The sequence below is a fragment of the Chelonia mydas genome, chromosome 1, assembly GCF_015237465.2.
Source record: "Chelonia mydas isolate rCheMyd1 chromosome 1, rCheMyd1.pri.v2, whole genome shotgun sequence".
NCBI lineage: Eukaryota > Metazoa > Chordata > Testudines > Cheloniidae > Chelonia > Chelonia mydas.
Window position 1 is genome coordinate 228,455,116 of NC_057849.1, and position 19,796 is coordinate 228,474,911.

A 19,796-nucleotide genomic window follows, 5' to 3' on the forward strand; every position below is an offset into this window, starting at 1 on the left:
CTTGCCCCAGCAGGCCGGTGGCAGAGCCAGAAATAGAATCCAGGTCTCCTGAGCCCCTGTTCAGTGCCCTACCCAGTGAGTCACTCTGCCTCATGTATTGGTATGGCATTAATCCTTACAGGATCAGGCCATTGGAAGTGTCTGGAATAGAGCCTGTATATCTCCCAATTGTGCTTCTATTTGTCTGTTTGACAATCAGACCCAACCTCCTTAGCTCATGGTACCCTCTTGGGGCATGACTGACAGATTTATGATAGAACACAGTTTCCTCTGTTTGTCTGGCAGGGACTGATCAGGCTTTGCGATTATGCAGCTGACTTCTTGCTTGGCTAACACTTCCAGTTGGATTCAGAAGACAGGAAATGATTTAGCTAAAGGCTTTCAGTGACAATTAACAGAATTCCTGCTGATAATTTTTCCCTCCAGTGTATTTTTTTTTTATAACAGGCTTTCAGTAGCTACAAAGTGCCATTGTGTAGGTGGTTACAATACAAATATTTGAGTACTTTTATAAACACCCTTTCATTTATGTTTCTGTTTAAAGTACTTTTTCATCCTCCAGCTCCCCGCTATTCCAGTCAGTGGCCACAGCAACACTAACACTTACATTTGTTACCAGACAGTCTTCCTGAACCGCAACCCAGCTAGTGCTGACTTCCATGTGTCAGCTTGATATATAGGCTTGCTCTTAATTTCTGCTGTGCAGGTCGGCCTCATGCAAAAGGGTAGCTATTGTGAGATTAACCTAAATAAGTGTGTTATCTGGGAATCGCAACCTCTGGCTCATGATCCTGGATGAGGGCCGTTTCATGCCTCAGAAGTGTGCAGCCTTGTAGTGGGGTGGTTACCCCGCTCCAGCCCCGAAGGGGTTAAAGCAGCCCTGGAGAGGGCTGCAGCTGGGGAAAAGCTAGGCTGATTGGGGGAAGCAGACACAGCTGGGGCCATGCCCCAATCAGGCCATAGCTGGCCCTATAAGAGGGCTGAGAGCCAGAAGCTTGAGGAGTCTCACTCTAGCCCTGGAGTGGGAAGGGATAGCTGCCTGAGAGTGAGGTACCTTAAGTAGAGCCATGCTGGGGAGCTCTAGCCTGGTAAATCCCCAGGCTGCAGGCCTTGGAAAAGACCCCGAAAGGTACTGGGGCTTCAGAGGGGCAGCTTGGGAATAGGCAGAGGCAGCTGGTCCTAACCCCTTGCCTGTGATGAGTGGTCATTACACTGCAGTCTGCCCCAATGAGCGGGGCCTAGCTGATGACTGGCAGTAGCCACCGAGGCAAGGTGGGTTTAGAGGGTTGGGGGTTCCCTTGGGAGGGGAGACACAGAGTGAGGGGGTACTGCTGGGGCAGAACCCCGAGGTAAAGGGCACCAGGGTCCAGGAGGGACACGGGACCAGTGGCAGGTGAGACCCTGGCCTGCAGAGCGTGCTCCATACACTGGAGAGTTAATTCCCTGGATGACCAACAGGAGGCACTGCATTGGTGAGTTGTCGCCTCGCTACAAGCCTGAACTGTAAACTGCTGACTTTGGCAGCAGTGGATTTGGGATCCTGATATAGGACTTGTGGTGTATAAGGAAAGGGGCTTGAGCTAGTGGTGTGGGGGTAGCAATAGCATTGTGAACAACTGAAATTGTGTTTTTTTTAAAAAATGGATTTCCATGGAACTGTCTGGGGCGAGGTGCTTGCTCTTGTGAAGAGGGAAAATGAGACTTTCTATTATGGGCAAACAATTTATGGCTGTGGCAGAGAAAGCAGCATATAGATCCTGGATATGCAGGTTAGAAAGTTACTGGAGTTGGGCCCAGGACACTATGACATTCTGGGGTGCAGGCCAGGGAGGGACTGTGTCACTACTTGCCCTGCAACTTGGGGTTCCTCACAATGCTTTGCTACAGCGCCCAACCTGGGCTGTTCAGAAACAGCATGCAGGTCACACCCTGAGTGTGTGTTGGACCAGGGCTGTGGCTATACACACCTCATCCCTCATCTCCCCCCCTAAAATGTTTGTTCTGCACTGACTAGCCCTCTCCTGGACAGGCCAGATTTATTAGGCCTGTTGCCCTTCCAAGGGGATCAATATACAACAGTTTGCTTCCATAAATGGAGTTACCCACACAGTTCAGACTAAAGATAACACAGTATTAGTTTTAATTAAAACCAGTGTACTTAAGTACAAGGAGAGAGGTTTTAAGTGAGTATAAGTTATTCAAGTCAGAAGTGGTTACAAGAGAAATAAAGATAAAACACATCCTAGCGCTAAACTGAACACGTTTGACTCAGTTCAAAGTAACATTCTTACCACATGCTTCCAGCAACAGGGCTGCCCAAACTTCAGGTCAGGATCTCTCCCCAGGTCAAACAGGCTGGTTTCTTTCTTTCCTCTTCTTAGGTGAAAGAGCAAGAGATGGGAAGGGAGAGATAACTTGGGGTGTGTTTGCCCCTCATTTTTATAGTTGTTACCCTTTGAAATACATTTTCCTGTGGATTACCCCTACATAAAGTGCATTCCCACTGCCAGGACAGAGACAAGGCATCTTGTGGTGAAAGAGGTTTCATGCTGTTTGCTAGGATGTGGATGTTTGTTCCTGCCCACCTTCCTTGCCAAAGCAAGGCCACGCAATAGGTGATTGCCCATCAGCTTTGAAACCTGGCTAGAGGTGTCAGCTTTGTCTTTGAGAAAAAGGTTTGCCCACTCCTCAGACTTGTCTAGTAAACACACTTCAGTCATGATTTCAGCTTCTGTTCATGACTTTACATTGGTCACAGAAGCACAGTTGGGATCCAGACCTTTTTAAAGCTTGGGACTCTTTATATCCAAAGTCTTATTTGGCTCTTTTAAAAAGAGACTGACCAGCCACAAAGCTTGGATCCCTTATTTAGGCTTCCTCTCCACCAAGAGGAACCCAAGAAATTATGCAACTGGGGAATCGAGTGCAACAGTCTAATTTTTAACAGAACCATTACAATTCTGGAAGTAAGGCATAAGTGAAATGGATGTTCATGGTAGGGTAAATTCAGCCCTGTTTGGAGATCCCTATCTTGAGAGCTTAAGAGGTGAATAGGCTATGTGCTGAGGGTATATTTCACCCAATAATGTTTATTACAATATGGTTCTCTGAATAGGAAATCATTAAAAAAAATTGAAAGCATGATAAAATATTTATTTTAGGCTTGTAATATGGTTCAATTATTCATCATTTCTTTATTTTGTCATTGACACATTGAGGAAGTGCTGTATGTAAAAATGACAGGGGCTTTCCTCGTATGTATATGGTGCACAGGGAAACTGTTTTTGCTTAACTTCACACCAATTTGAATATTGAGGGTTCAGATGTTCAGCTTCTCTTAACCTGACCATTATGGGATTTGCATTTTGTGTAGAAGAAACTGAGAAATGAAGCAGAGATGGGAGGGGTAGAAGATGTATTGAGTTACTGCTGTAAAAAATTGCTTTTAGATAGTTGGAGTAGGTGGGCAGGGAGGGGAGAGAGACAGTGATGTTTCAAATTAAACCATTTTTTAAAAAAAAAACCCCACAATAGCCTGTGAGATTTGCAAACGCTTGACTTCCACAAGGTTCCCCCATCCCTAATTATAAGTGATATCTGGTTCATATTTGTGTTGCTATGTATTACATTTGTGGTCTTGCGTGACACTCTCTCTTTTGTGGTTAAATTCTAGCTACTTTTAAGTTTCTATTTATCTAGGGTTTTTATGGCATCCCTCCCCCTGGTATCTGAGCACAAATAGGTAAGCACAACAGTTATAGCCAGCACTTACGTGGCGGGTGAGTGGAAGGGCTAGGAATAAGAAGACCCTGTGGCCCCATCCCCTCTAACATGGCCTACATAAGGACTGCCCAGAATCATAGTCCCTTCACTCAGAGGAGAGGGTAGAAGGCAGAGCTGGCCAGCCACACAGAATGAGTTTGCTGATCCCCTTAAAGGGAGTGGAAAAATACTCTCCACCCTGTCCCTCACAGCACAACAGAGATGCAATAGGACAGCGTAACCCTTTGTTATTAAAACAATAAAGCAGTCTGAAAATACTAGAATGTCCCTGCTTGATGATAACCTGTTTCTCTTTAGTCACTTGGGTGTAAATCCTGTGCTCTTTACTTAGGCCATACTCCTGTTGGCCCTGTATCAGGGATGTGTGCCACGTATGCACTACTGAAAAAACTAAATAAAGGTCCAATGATAACAGGATGTTAGAATAACCGGATTCATAACTGAGCTATGAGTCCAAATAACTACATGGAGTACAGTAACTCCTCACTTAACGTTGTAGTTATGTTCCTGAAAAAATGTGACTTTAAGTGAAACGATATGAAGCGAATCCAATTTCCCCATAAGAATGAATGTAAGTGGAGGTGGGGGAGGGGGTTATGTTCCAGGGACATTTTGCCGTACAGTACTATAGTTGGGAGGTGCCCCTGCCTTACCCCACACAGGCCCAGCCCACTGGCACTGGGGACAATGAGGCACACAAGGAGGCTGAAGGTGCTGTAGGCTAGGAGAAGCACATTGTGTCGCAGCAGCTTCCCCTACTCTGCAAGCACCAGGGGCGGGGGGCTCAACCCTCAGCCCACCCACTCCCCCCTTCCCCCCAAGCCCCCCCCCCCCAACCCACCTCTTCTTCCCCCTTTCCTTTGCATGCTGCATGCGCACTCCTCCCCGTCTCCTGTCCGCGGCAATCAGCTGGTTTGCGGCGTTCGGGAGGGAGGGGGAGTCTGCATGCAGTGTCCTCACTCCTTCCCCCATCCCTCCTGAACGCCACAAGCCAGCTGATTGCTGCGGGCAGGAAGCGGGGGGGAAGGCACTGATCCATGGGGTCTGCTGGCCGGCGGGAGGTGCCGTGTGTGTGTGTGTGTGGGGGGGCTGCCAGCTGTGGACAAAGCAGGCAGCCCAATGACATTATAGCGAAGCATTGCACAACTTTAAATGGAGCATGCTCTGTAATTGAGCAGGGACATGAGATTGAAACAACGTTAAGTGAGAGGATGTTAAGTGGGGAGTTACTGTATAGTGAACCCACAGGCTGCTGATATGAGAAGACAATGAGGACTAAATCTTTGAAGGTGGTGATGGCAAAGGTCAAGTTTGAAGGAAAAACTGTAATGGCTGAGCTAATTACTCCCAATATTTTAGTCCTAAATCTCCACCTAATTCCAGAGGAACCATGACAATTTTTGTCTCATCCAAGCAACCTTTGCATGCAGTCTGTGCTTGTTGGGGAGCTACCCAACTGCAGTGCTACATTTAATAATCCTTTTTAAAAGAAGGCTAATGATGTATCCTACTCCCATTTGGCTGGATGCAGCTGGAAGAAGGAGACTAATTGGCAATGCATTCAGCTGTCTGCAGCTCTCCAGGCCTGCCTATACCCACCCTTGCTCTTAAATGCCAGGTGCCTTTGGAGTAGTGTCTGTCTAAAACCGGGGGGGAATTACTTTTTAATCTCCTAATCGTACACCAATGCTGCTTCTCTGTTTGTATAAATATAGCTGTAATAGAGATACACAATGGAGTGTGTGTGCATGCACACACGTATAAGTGTTTACATGCTGAAGGAAGGATGTCATTGGAATTTGCACCAATATAAATAAGAGGAATTTAACACCCTCATTAGGTTAATCCTCATCTTCTGAAATTACCATCTCGTTCCTCTATAGCTGGTTCCTAAGGCACAGCAGCAGGCAGTGTGGGCCAGCTTGCTCTGCCAGGATATCTGCAATATTTCTTTTATGCAAATAACAAGAAACCAGATCCTGCAGTCCTCACTCAGGCAAAACTCCAATTGAAACAAAAGTGTGAGGTTTTTGCCTGATTCAGGTCTGCAGGGATTGAACCAGATCCCAATATTTTCAGTGCTCTTCCATTTCTGTATGTTGGTCTCTCTTCTCTTGTTCTGATCTTTCAAGCCATGATTGGGGTTTCCAACTCAGTTTAGCTGCTGTCAATTTACAGACCTCTTTTATGTCACTCGTGGCATTATGGATGACCTAGTAGAATTCTCCTCCATCTCCAGAACGCCTCTTCGTTGATTAGAATGGCTACTGTTTTAGACCCTAGAGGTGGCTGAGTGATCCCTGTGTATACCTAGTGAAAATCTATTTTCAGTTAGCCTAGGGCAACATGACTGAAACCAACAGGATTGCAATGGTGTAATGGGGAGTAGCATTTGGCAGACATTTTGTAAACCAGCTTGGAAACTTTCTGGATGAAAGGTGTTCAATAGAGGCTGGAGAATTCTATCACTTTTCCTAGTAAGGATGAGGTAATGGTAACTGACTACTGGGGGAAAAAAACCTGTAGCTTTTTGTAGCAACAAGTCTCTATTCAAGCAACAGTTACTAACCTCCCCCCCCCCATAGGTTGAAATAGAAGATGACGGCAACAGATAATTCTTACTTTTGCTTTGTAGCTGTATGTTAAGCTTTCTCCAGTTGACGTGTTACACTTTACAAACTCAACCTTCCCTCACAAGTTGAGACACTTGAGACCTGATCCTGCCCTCATTTAAGTAAATAGGAGTTTTGCTATTAACTTTAATCAGAACAGGATTGGAACCAGGGTGTTGTAGGTGGCTTTGTGCCAAATGAAATAAAAAGGGGAGGGGGAAAAAGACATCCAGCTCCTAGAAGCATCAGCCTGCGATTTTTTTTTTTTTGTGTGTAGACAAGAGGCAAACCAGTATGTTTGTACGCTTGAGTTAATGAACCAGTTGTTGGAGTTGTTTATACAAGAGGGTTCTCTAAGCACAAGCACTTACTTTTGCTTATATATGGACCCCATATGCTAATCTGGTGGCAAGGAAACAAAGGCTGGAATGAGAACAAAATGTCTGTCAGAAATATTCACTATGCATTCCTCAGTGCCTCCAGGCAAAGGTCTACCTGTGTGGACTCGATTAGAGGACTGAGGTTTACTTGTGGTGTGTATGGAGCTTTAAGAACCATGGTGACTCTGTGCAATGGTGGTACTCTCAGTCCCTTGCTCCCAGCCCCTTCAAACTCTCAGCCCCTTGCTCCCAGGCCATCAGGAGGTTGGAGGACTGCAGTCTTTGCAGAAAAAGGAGGACCCTTTGCTGTATTCTATCTTCCTGACAGACTCAGGAGTGGCAATGACCAGCGCCAGAGAGAACTGTGTCCAGGCATCCTTTAGCTGGAAGGCTGGCTGTCCAGATGCAATGCTGAATTGAGAAGGTAGAGTCAAAAGGACAGAAGAAATTATTTTATTTTGATTTTTCTGAAGGACGTTTTTAAAGGATGTGTGTCAGATATACAAGACCCCTTTGCTTTTGAATGATCTTGAATAAATAATGGCACAAAACAAAATATCTTCCTTTCCCGGTCAGACTTGCAGAAAAAGGGCGTGCATCTGTCCTTTGACACCCACTCAGCAGAACAGTGGAAGGGTTAGTGTTATGCCCAATAGAGCTGTAATTTAAAAGCTATTGTAACCTTTAGCGGAGGGGAGGTTCCCATGGTTCCTACACTGCTTGCCTCCTAATTAAAACAGGATTTTGGAGTGCTGTCTGCTTCTGTCTGCCCCATCACCTTCCACCAGTCCCCTACTGCTGTTGGGTGGAAACCCAAAGTTGGCCACTTCTCAGACATCCTAGCAGGAAGTTGCACTGAACTGGTGGATAGTCTATTCTGCAAAGCTGAAGACCTCCAAGTTCAGACTCAAATAATTCAAACAGGAGGGACTGTTACAATTGCACATAAGAGAATTTGTTTTGAAGCAGTGTGGCTCAGTGTAAAGAGGATCAGACAAAGCCTCAGGAGTCCTGGTTCTAATCCTGATGCTGCCATTGTCCTGATGTGTAACCTTGGGCAGATTACTTTATCTCCATATGCCTCCATTTTCTCATCTGTAAACTGGGGATAATGATGCTTAAAGCACTTTGAGATCAATGGATGATGAATACTGTATAAGAGCTAAATGTTGTACAGAGCCAGAAAGTAGGACTTATTCCTGGTTTGAAAATCAGGCTCCAAGTTTTCCAGCCTATCCAAAGGATGTCATTTTTCAAAAACAGAAAACACCCCAGTATTGTCATGTTGGATAGTTACTAACCCTGACTGGGTTAGGCTATGTAATTCCGGTTCTGGCCCCTCCATTTCAGAGGTGTAACAATGCATAATTATATAGCTTGAGCTGCAACTACACCGATGTAAATCACCCAGGCATGTTATCTCTCTGTTTAATCAATTATTTGTTTGCCATTTGGGTACAAGAAGTGCCTGAGTCTGTTTTGTTAGAAATAACTTGGATACACCTCTGTTTAGGAGCATTAGCAAGAAGTATCGAATAATTCAGCAGATATATTTGAGTATTTCTTTTTTAAGCAAACGTTCTTCATTTTCCCCTTAATACTTCATGCACTGAACAACCAGTTAGCTTTGCACAACTGTAATGCAAAATGGTGCATGCTTCTGCACCTCTCCTGTTTATGGCCTCTCTGATTAATCTTTAACTTTTAGAAACAGATGTACTGTTTTCCTGCTCTTGCTGGAAGTTCACCATGATTTGAATCCTGCTTTTCATTTTCTGGGAAGTCTGTTTTCGATATTAACCCCCATTGTATGTTACTGATCATCACAGCTCCTTTTCTGTGGATCAGAAACTGAATATTGAATAACTGGGGTAAGAGCCTCCCATCAAGCTGTTACCTGGCCAAGGGAGTTTAAATAGGTCTTGTTATGACTTGTAACCTAGGTACTTTGTGTTCTGAAGGCACGGCTAGAGAAATCCATGTGTGGGGGCGAGGATATAACTGCGCTATGGAGCTGATTCAAAGCCTACTGAAGTTAATGGAGAAACTTCCGCTGACTCTGGATTTTGGATCAGGCCTTCAGTGAATACTTCAAATTTCCCACAATTATGTCATAGTATTGGCAAGAGATGCATGAGAGACTTAAATTGCAAGCTCTTTGGGGGCAGGGACCATCTTTTTGTTCTGGTTGTACAGTGCCTGAGGGCCTGCCCCAAGACTAACTCCTAGGCACCCTAGTTATACAAATAAAGAACAATAGTAACTCTTAGGCCTTTCAGTAGGTGATTGGTTTTATTCTTCTTGCATGGTAGTTAAACGTTGGTTGTCTATTTTTTTTTATTCGTGAATGCAATGCAAACCCTGTATTTCTGAAATCCTTGACCTCTCGTATTCCACAACTTGCTGTATGATGAATAGGTGACAGGAGTAGCTGAGAAGTTTTCCACAATGTAATGAGTGACATAGCAGCTATTTTGCTGTTTGTCAAGGCAGACATGGTGGCAGACATTTGATTCTGGGTGTAGAGAACTGAACCCTTCCACATTCCCTCTCCCTGGCAGCAGGAATTTTAAAATGAACGCTTAGAGCACTGGGATGTTCCAATATTACAACCAATTGGTTCTCTAAATGAGAGGAAGGATAGCCCAATGGGTAGGGGTAGGGCACCATGCCCAAATTCACAAGAAATCCATGGCAGGGCAAGTCATTAAGGCCCAGATTTTTAAGTAATTAAGTGTTGCTCCAGTCAGCATTGTAGCCCCTAAGGTGACTCAGATTACTAGATACCAAGCCCAGAAGGGACCACTGTGATCATCTAGCCCGACCTCTGGTATAAAACTGGCCAGAGTACCTCCCCAGCATTATTCCTAGAGCAGATCTTCTTGGAAAAACAATACATACCCTTAGTCTCATTTTCAAAAGTGAATTAGGCAGTTAGGAACCTGTCTCAATTAATGCCAATGGGACTTAGGCACCAAACCTTCTTAGGCACTTTGAAAAGTGGGATTCTCTGAATCTTTAGATGCCTAAATACCTTTGAAAATCTGGCTCTAAGGTGTTGCTATGCCTAACTGACTTAGGCGCTTAAGTCCCATTGAAGTTAGGTACCAACTTGCTTAGGCGTTGTGGGACTTTCAACTAGGCAACTATATGAATTTATAGGTACTCAAATACCTTGGAAAATCTGGTCCTTGGATCTCTCTGCACCTCAGTTCCCCTATCTTTTTGTGTGTTAGCTAGCTACACACCTATGTGCGCGCACACAAGTAACAGTACTTCCCTACCTCAGAGGGGTACTGAGGATAAATACATTGATTGTGAGGTGCTCAGATACTGGTATGGCCCACTTTACTGTAGTATCTTCTAGATAGTGCTCCCTTTTAGCCCCCTAGGGGTCACTAGGGGACAGGTATGTCTACACAGCAGCTGGGAAGTGTGATTCCCAGCTCGGGTAGATGTCTGTGCATTAGTTCTGCTTGAGCTAGTGTCTCAAAAAGCTGTCACTACAGTGGCTTGGGCTAGCTGCCTCAGTACAATCCCATCTGACCCCCAGGTACATACTTTGATGACTAGTCTGAGTCACTGTGGCCACACTGCTATTTTTAGGCGCTAGCTCAAGCAGAGGTGTGTGTGGTCTACCTGGGCTGGGACTCCTACCTCTCAGGCTGTGTAGATGTGACCTAAGGGTCTATGGCTCCTGGAGAGAAGGTTCCTTCTCCACCCAGTCTGGAAACCCTCTCTCTTTCTCTGTCCTAAGTGGAAGGTGCCTATCCCTGATGCCATGAGCCACCTTCTGCTTCAAGCAGTGTTGGGGGAGGGGGAAATAGAGGCTTCCTGCCACAGAATTATGGAGTAGCCCTGTGGCTCCAAAGGGAGTTAGTTCTAGGAGGTGGAATGGGCATGGGTGTATGGTATTAAGGATTAGATTCTGGAGCACAACTCTGCAGCAAATTCCACAGCCAAGTAATTGCAGAATCTACAGGGCTCTGATCACTGCAATAGCTTATCCTTCCTTTGGATGCAATAAAAATAGGTTTGTTTTGCTTTTGTATTCCAATGCATACAAAGTTCCTCTAGTGCAATCAGACATTTATGAACCAGAGTGTCTGCCACTTCCACAACAACAGAGGTGCTTTAGCAATTGCTTTACTCCCTTCTGCGATGTTGTGTTCAGATAATTGCGTATCCCTTGCTGCATTATTAGAGAGCCACCAAATAGCCCCATGTGGGAAGGAGAATGTTTGGAGAGTTTCCAGAAGTATACTGTTGCTATGGGAAACTGCCTCCATGTATCTACTTTGATATGTAGATACTCATGTATCTACTGTAAGTATGTTTGTTTCTCTTGGATCTCAGAGAGGAAATTGTCCTGTGGTGAGGATACAGATAGTTTTAAACAGGAAAATTCAACTTGTCTTTACATTCATATTTTCCCTTAGAAATTAGCATTCTCCCATCTAGCCTGTGTTCTGGCATAGACTAGCCCCTGCTCAACATATGAAATTTATTGAGATTGTATCTTGATGTGATATAGCTGCAGGCATTAGGATTATGCAACACAGGTTAAATCACCCATAATTTTACACCTCTTAAGAGAAATTCTGATCCAGTCACTGAAAAATCCTACACTGGCCACAGTCAGAGACACGATACTGAAATAGATGCACAGACTATCTGGGCTGCTGTGGTGAGCCACTGAGACTTAAGTTTCCCAAGCACTGTCATGCGTAACATTAAGATTAAATAACAGTGTCAGTGCTATAATGTAGCACTGATCAGAGAAGTTCAAGTTCCAACACTAAAGGTATGCCTAAATAAATATAGGTCTCGTTTTCTTCCTAAAAGCTGATACAGATTCTCCCATACACAGATGATAGTAAAGACTTACAAGCATCATTGACTATTTAATGTGCTTCACTTTCTACCCAGGGGTGAATTCCTCCTTCTGTATTGAGGAAAAAGGAGAAGGAATCATTGATCCTAACTCCTACCTGGATGCAGATATAGCACAAAAAGGATTATTTCTCCACCAGTGGAGTAATTTATCCCCTCTGCTGCTGATTCTTGCTTTTTCTGGATTAATAGATGGGTGCTGCTCCTTTTAAATGATGCTATTTTACTGTTACCTACATGTGTTATATAAACACTTCCATGTCTCTAAATGCAACAATGAATAAAACCCAAAGCATTTTTCAAGAAAAGTTAAGTTCTCTGGATGATTAATCTTGTACAAATATTGAAAGTGGATTGCTTCTTTAATTCATTAAGTGCACACCTCATTTAACCATTTAAATATTATGTAGCTAAAGGAGGTGAGATTACACCTTTCAACCTGCCAGGGCTCAAATGTGTTTACACTAGTGAAGACACCAAAATGAGTTTTCAGTTTCTGGGTTTTCAGCTTTCTGACGACAAAAAAAAAAAAGTGGAGGAAAGCAGACACTTTCTGTAACAACTTTTGTTTAGTCAAAACCTCAGTTTTCAGTCTACCCCCGCCCCCAATTTTTTTTGTTTTGACTGAAGATTTTCACCCAGGCTTAGAGCAAGAGGCTTTCACCAACAAGGTTGAAGAGGCCTGTATAGTGCTCAATGTGGTAAAGGATAGAGCATAATTAGGGAGAATTCTCCACTTAATCTTATTCCAGCGTCTCTCAACCTTTCCAGACAACTATACCCCTTTCAGGAGTCTGACTTGTCTTGCATCCCCCATGTTTCACCTTACTTAAAAACTACTTGCTTACAAAATCAGACATAAAAATTACAAAAGTGTCACAGCACACTATTAGTGAAAAATTTCTTAAATTCTCATGTTTACCATATAATTACAAAAATAAATCAACTGGAATATAAATATTGTCCTTACATTTCAGTGTATAGTATATAGAGAAGGATAAACAAGTCGTATGAAATTTTAGCTTGTACTGACTCTGCTAATGCTTTTTTTATGTAGCATTTTTTTTTAAAAAGTGGGCAAATCTAGATGAGTTGATACCCCCAGAAGACTTTTGCACACTTCCAGGGGTCCATGTATCCCTAGTTGAGAACCACTATCTTATAAGACACTGACTTTAATTACATAGCAGTTGCATTTAAATTACAGTGATTTTACACCATATTGATAGTTTTGTTCTTTTTTGAAAACTAATTACCACTGAGTCATATAACTGGAATGTTAATTGCATTATGGAACTCATTATTGCTACAGCTGGTCCAAAAATGGGGGTTTTTGTATGAAAATTTGCCCCTTTTTTGCATTGAAATATTTAATTTTGGTGAAAGTCTCAGTCAAAAGTTTGAAAATCTCAACAGAATTATTACCTCTTTTGTTTTATATGCAATACACTATTTTTATTTTTGGGGTACATTAGTGTCAATGTAGTTAATCACGGTCATAGTTACGTTTTCTTCTACGAATTTAGTAATTACAGGCATCCTAAAGTAATTCCAGTGCCGCTTCATAATACCATGACTGTAAGTGATGGTTGGGGATGGATCAGGAGTAAGGAGCAGACTAGTACCCCTATAATGAGAAGCTGAAAAATGAGGATATTCCTTTTCATTCCCTTCACTGAGGAGGATTCTATTTGTTGCCCTTGTTCTAAGGGTGAAACCTTGCACGTGGTAGCTCGCACTTCTTGAGGGTTTCTAAAATGCTTTTTAAAAAAAAAATTAAAACAATGTCTGTATATCTATATCTTATAAAGAAATAGTTCATTCTATACTGTCAAAGAGAGAACCTGAAAAAAATCCCAAACCCCATTGATTTATAAGCCTCTTGTGACTGACCGTGGATTCTGGGTGATTGAATACAAACTTAATGTTACTATTGGCCCTCATTCTACAAGGGAATAATAACTTCATTTTGGTTTGCTTCCTGATGCTAGCCCTGCGGTTGTGAGCTGCTAGAAGGCAATGCTGCTACTTCCTGAATCCTCTAAATAGTGTACTTTCTGCACAGATGCTCTTAAAGAAAGGGAACATTGTATTTTCTGCTTTGATAGATATTTGTGGTTCTCTGAATGAACAAGGTTAGTTTAAAAAGTAGAAAAATACTTGAACAGGTTTAAATATATTGCACTGAAGCATATCCTCACTTGAATTGTTTAGAACAGCTGGCAGAAGTTTATATCACACTTGCTTTTTTCTACTGTTTGAGAGGTTTCCATTTTGTTTTGTCTAAACCCTTTGTATTTAGACACTAAGTTGGCAGTATTTTTCATTATTTCTGGGTTTGCTACTTTCAAGAAAATATTATAGTAAAACAACAAACTTCCAAATCCTAAAATAAAAATGCAAAAATGAGCATGTACAAATTCAATGTTGAGAGGAGCAAGTGTATCTGTGCTATATATTGCATAGATGTTATAATGCAGGCAACTACTGTGCAGAGGTAGTGGCAGACAAACTCATCCACACCTTCCTGAGCAGGAAAGATCACCTCTGAGTTGAATGACCATGGAAAATTAATAACCCTCTCATTACTTAGGCCTATTTCACTAGAATGACCATGATACCAGACCACCCAGTTATGGTGGGGAACTAGAATGAGCCCTCCAAAGTCAATTCATACAGATAACTGAATTAGAGTACTGGACCAGGACTGAGGAGATCTGGGTTCCATTCCTGGCTCTGCCTGCTGGGTGACCATGGGCAAGCCACTTCACCTCTGTGCCTGGGTTTCCCATCTGGAAAAGGAGGATAATGATACCAACTTCCTTGTAAAGAGCTTTGAGATCTAGAGATTATTCATGTTATATTATCAGGTAGCCATAATTTTGTCACTCCAAAATGGCTTGGATATAAACTGACTAACTAGAGGTGAAAAATTCTATATTCCATTTGTATCTTTCTTGATCTGAATTCATTCCAAACAATGATCCTTCTAAAACTTATTAGAGCATTATTTTATGTGTTCTGTTGGTTTAATTGAATAGGTTTATAAAAATCACATTTACCATGTTAGATTAATTCACTGAAAAAATCAGTATTTTTCTCTTTATTCATAATTTTCAGTACTAATCAATACCTAGGTGTTGATTTTAAAAAAGAGAGGTTAATTCCAAAAGGAGAAATAGGGACAAATTAACCCACACAGCTATTTTTAAAACTTATAAACCAAGAAGTCAGAGTTGTATTCTGGCATTAATTGCAAACAAAATGAAATAAAGCACTGCCAATGATAGATTATTCAGCACTACCTGCATATGAATAAATTTATCACATCTTTCTCTGACCCATTCTTAAAACAGGTCCTCTTGGTCTCCCTTTTATTTGTGCATCCAAAAATTCAGTAGCATCATAATCAACGAGGACATAGCTCACTGTGGATTTTACCATAAAAATAATCTAGGCACCATGTGCCCATATAGGCAGACATAATTGCTTACCCCTAAAAACTAAGACCACCTTGTCTTAAATCATCCTTAATTATACAGAGCTTGAGATAAATCTATTGAAATATTACAGCAACAGCTCAGCCCAAGCCACAAAATTCAGATCTGTTTTCAAATATCAAAAACTTCTGGAGTGTTCAGAGTCTGGTTTTTATTCTGACTCATTATGAAGACAGGAAATAGCAGCAAGATTTAGGGTCCAGAATCTAAACTATGCTCCACCTCCTTTCCAAAGTTCAGAGGTGTTTGGATTCAGGATTTTGGTCCTGTCTCATCTCTAGCTGTTATACTGTGCTTCAGCAACATTCCTTTCAAACTTTTCTCCTGCAGCTGGAAAGCAATATTCTCTGCTTCCATTATAATAAGCAGCATTGATGTTTGTTTTATAAGCCTCTAATTTCCCTGGTCTGCTGTCACTTGAATGCTGTGTATCTATAGTTTTTAAACAAGAGGTGTATTGTATAGGTGCAGGATGAAAGCCTTTTGAATTAAGTATTTTGCACAGCAATTAAATACCATCCTTCTCTAAGGAACCTTTTCAGTTTATACAGGATGGAAAGGAAATACAAGCATCTTCCTAAGAGTGAGGAGGAGTTAGAATGTGATATCAGCATATTTAAATTCTGTTTTATAACTTTAAAATATTTTAGACCTCATATTACACATTTTTGCACCTAAGTTGAATGTCCAAATCTTGCATTTGGATGCTATTATTGACAGTTAAGTAATTACATGCCTATATTTTATGCCTTAAGGTTATTTGAGCATCGGGATCTGGGATTTGGAGATCACGGTCAAGCTTCTCTATGTCAAAATTGGATCCATGGTATTGCCATTTCTTCCCCAGATTTCATATTAGACGTCCCTCTAAATTTAACCTAAACTGTTCTTTGTATGAAAATAAATAGACTTTGAAAGAAATTTGAGCAGGAAAAGACTCTGACTTGTACTCTGTGCAGGGTAGTTTGTTCACTGAAGCACAATTTATCAGCACTAACTGGTGACTTTTTTGCATCTAGGCACTATTTAACAGAGACGCATGTATCTTTGCAACAAAGGATTATCAAAGATGAGAAAAACAGAAAACTTGTTATGTCTATTGACTCAGCAGCCTCACCTTGAGGCTGATTCCAAGGTTAAGAAACATAATAACCCCCCCCGCTCATATTGTAGCAACAAGTTTTGCTCAACTTTCACTCTGGAGAACACTCTAGGCATAAGAACATACATAAGAATGGCCATATTGGGTCAGACCTATGGTCCATCTAGCCTGGTATCCTGTCTTCCAACAGTGGCCTATGGGAATGAACAGAACAGATAATCACCAAGTGATCCGATGGCACAATTCCATCATCATCTTGGACCATATTCTCCTTTTTCTTGACAGGCTTGTTATGAGGAAAATCTCAAATTCAGTGACTTTTTTTTAGCCACCATCTTCAAAAAAATTTACATTCAGAGATGAGCAATCATTTTTAGAAGAGGATTAATGTTTATTAATGGTGCCATATTAGCAACCCTTAAATCTCCAGTTTTCTTGCCATAAATGGGCATTGGCAATGTCAACTTCCATCAGATTATTTTCCCCAGTCAGCCCTTAGGGTCAAAACTGTTGGTCAATTTTGGAGAGAATCCACCTAGGAATATGAGTAATTTAGTCGTCATACTGATTTAAATCCCAATCCAGTAGTTAACTTTAAGTGTGAGTAGTCCAGTGACGTCAGTGGGGCTATTCATGTGTTACAAGTTAAGCATGTGCTTAAATATTTGCTGGATTGGGGCATTTGCCTTAACTCTTCTTTTTTGTAAGCACCTTTTTTAAGCAGAGTTAATTAGTGCTAATTATCATTAACTGTGGGCACCCGCTTTTGAGGGAGTGGGGGAAGACTGCCAATTCTTTTCACATATGTCACTGAGCTGCCATGAGAGGGTAACAAGTTTCAGTCACTACCACCTATTAGGCCCAGATTTGAACAGCTTGGCCTAGAAATGAAAGAAGATGGGATCCATGCATTGGCTTTGTTGTTGAAAAAGAGACAATCCAATGTGCCCACATACTCTGCAAATCAAAACACAGCAGGTGGCACCACTTCTGTCCTATCAGTCTTGACTCTGCCCCAATAAGTAATTCCTTAGTATAAAAAGGGGGAGAGGGGGTAAAAAAAAAAAAAAAAAAAAAAAAAAAAAATCTTAGTTAGCCCTCTCACTTGGAATTCTTGAAACTCAAAATAACAGGATATTGTGGATATAAATACTGTGAAAAGGCAATTTACTCCCAGGGCCATTGTATGACCAGTTTTGGCCCAGAATGAACAGTAGTTGAGGTCAGGCCAAATTCTAAAGTTTTATTCAGGAAAAACTCCCATTGACTCGAACTTCAGAGTTTCCTCTGCTATTAATAAACACTGATGCAGGGCCATTTTATATGCATGGCACTTCACAGAATATAGAAAAGACAATCCCTGTCCTGGGGAGTTTACAATCAAATCAAATCAGCAATAATACTTAATTTGTACTTGAATTATAAATTGCTGACAAACCAGTTTCAGTAGTGTTTAACTCAACATTGTCCACACCAGGCTTCATATTTTCATTTTGCTCACTTAGAAGATCCTCCATATCTTCACACTTCCAGCTAACTAGTCAGTTCCACAGTGAAGTCTATCTACTTCTGAAGGAATTTCTACATCTTGCTCCACCTGTGTATCTCTCATTTGCCCCTCCTCCTCCCATTCCCTATGCTCTTTTTAACACCCAAATTTTGCTATTGTCTTTTTCCCATCTTCTATCACTCTTCTCACTACTCCTAAAACACTGTTCCGAATCATCATCTCACCTGCAATTGGATCTATGTGGGATGGACCCCTCTGCCTGCACAAAGTCCTGTAGTCTTCAATGGGGCTCTCTCTAGATACAAACCATGCAGATCCCATTGCAGGCATGGACTCTGGGTTTGCGAAGAGCTGTACAAATTTGACTGCACAAAATATTTTATAACTCTTTAAGCACCTGGCATGTATATAATTTAACCAGTCCCCTATTATGACAGCGTGCCTACTGTCTACATTTCCAACATTTCTTGTCTTTTCCCTAAGGAATGTATGCATCAGGGCAGATCCTCAGTTGGTATACGTTCTGATGTCTTCAGATGAAATGAAGACAATTTATACTAGCTAAAGACTTGTCCCATTATCTTTGTGTGTTTTAAATCTTTGCTGTAAGGTAGGCCCCATGTAACAATCTAACATTTTAAAGCTACATTACATTAGACTTTGAGACTGTCATATCTTTCCCATACCTGTTCCTATTTGTTTTATATTCCAGACTAGTTCCAGGCCCTTAAATTGTAGATTTGATCCTTTACATTGCTTCTATCTACTCTCTTCAAACTGCACACACAGGCAAAATATAAATGCCAGCTTGTGGTGATGGTTTTTAAGTGTGTAAATACTAAAAAGCCACAAAATGAAAAAATGTAATGAAAAATTGCAGAGGGAGGAATTTGGAATGTTATATTATCCATTTCTTAAAATGCTAAATGCATAAAGCTTTCTCTTGCCTCATATTGAAGATTCAGCATTTTCCGATGTCAACATTCTCATAAAGAATGAGAACACTTGGTTCTGTGAGCGTGGGAAATTAAATGAGTGGAAAACAAAGTTGGTGCACTTTGTTTGTTACTCATTCCCAAAAGGTTGGAGCCTCTCTCACGCACATGTAAGTTCTTACCACTTTGAAGTAAGCAGCTGATCATGTTTTTCATTTGACCACTAGGGTGCATGTCACAGCTTGCACTGAACATGGTTCTGCTTTATACAGGCAATAGCAATGGGAAAATAACACAATTTTGGGGCCTTGTGCTCTACTACTCAAATTCCCATTGGGAATTTTTGTTTGAGTGGAGACTACAAGATTAAGTCTTAAATTACAGTAATCTTTTATTATGTTACAGGTCTTTCTGGAGCTCCTATTTCTTAATCTGAATTTTGGCTATCCTTATTAAATCAATGGCAACTTTCTAGAGTCAGGAATTGAATTATCTGTTCCAGTAATTCCTCCTAAAGTGATCAGAATGAAGGGTAGAGGTTATCTTCTTCTTAAAGAAAACTTTTTATTTTTATATAAAATAAACACAGGCAGAACATAAAAATAGCATATTAAAAAACCAAAATTCCTGTTCATTATTTGCAAAACCTGGAAACAAATAAACAACCCACAGCCTGTACAGGTCATGCAGGGCATCAATTATTAAAGTGACTACACAGATAAATAAAAGGAGTATTTGTGGCACCTTAGAGACTAACAAATTTATCTGAGTATAAGCTTTCGTGAATTACAGCTCACTTATCGGATGCATTCAGTGGAAAATACAGGGCGGAGATTTATATACACAGATTTCAGAGTAGCAGCCATGTTAGTCTGTATCTGCAAAAAAGACAAGGAGTACTTGTGGCACCTTAGAGACTAACCAATTTATCTGAGCATACGCTTTCAATTTATTTCATAATTCACGGAAGCTTATGCTCAAATAAATTGGTTAGTCTCTAAGTGCCATAAGTACCCCTTTTTCTTTTTGCAGATACAGACTAACATAGCTGCTACTCTGAAACCAGATCAATAAATGAGAC

General features: G+C 41.3%; 1 protein-coding gene across 1 annotated transcript in view; it reads left to right on the forward strand.

Annotated features, from left to right (window-relative positions):
* Window positions 1-1,005: 1,005 nt before the first annotated feature.
* ITPR2 (inositol 1,4,5-trisphosphate receptor type 2) overlaps window positions 1,006-19,796 on the forward strand; it is a 360,382-nt gene continuing 341,591 nt past the window's right edge. The window contains exon 1 of the mRNA XM_043538510.1: window positions 1,006-1,129. Coding sequence (XP_043394445.1) covers window positions 1,068-1,129 — 62 coding nt within the window. The 5' untranslated portion in view covers window positions 1,006-1,067. The remainder of the gene's footprint in view (window positions 1,130-19,796) is intronic.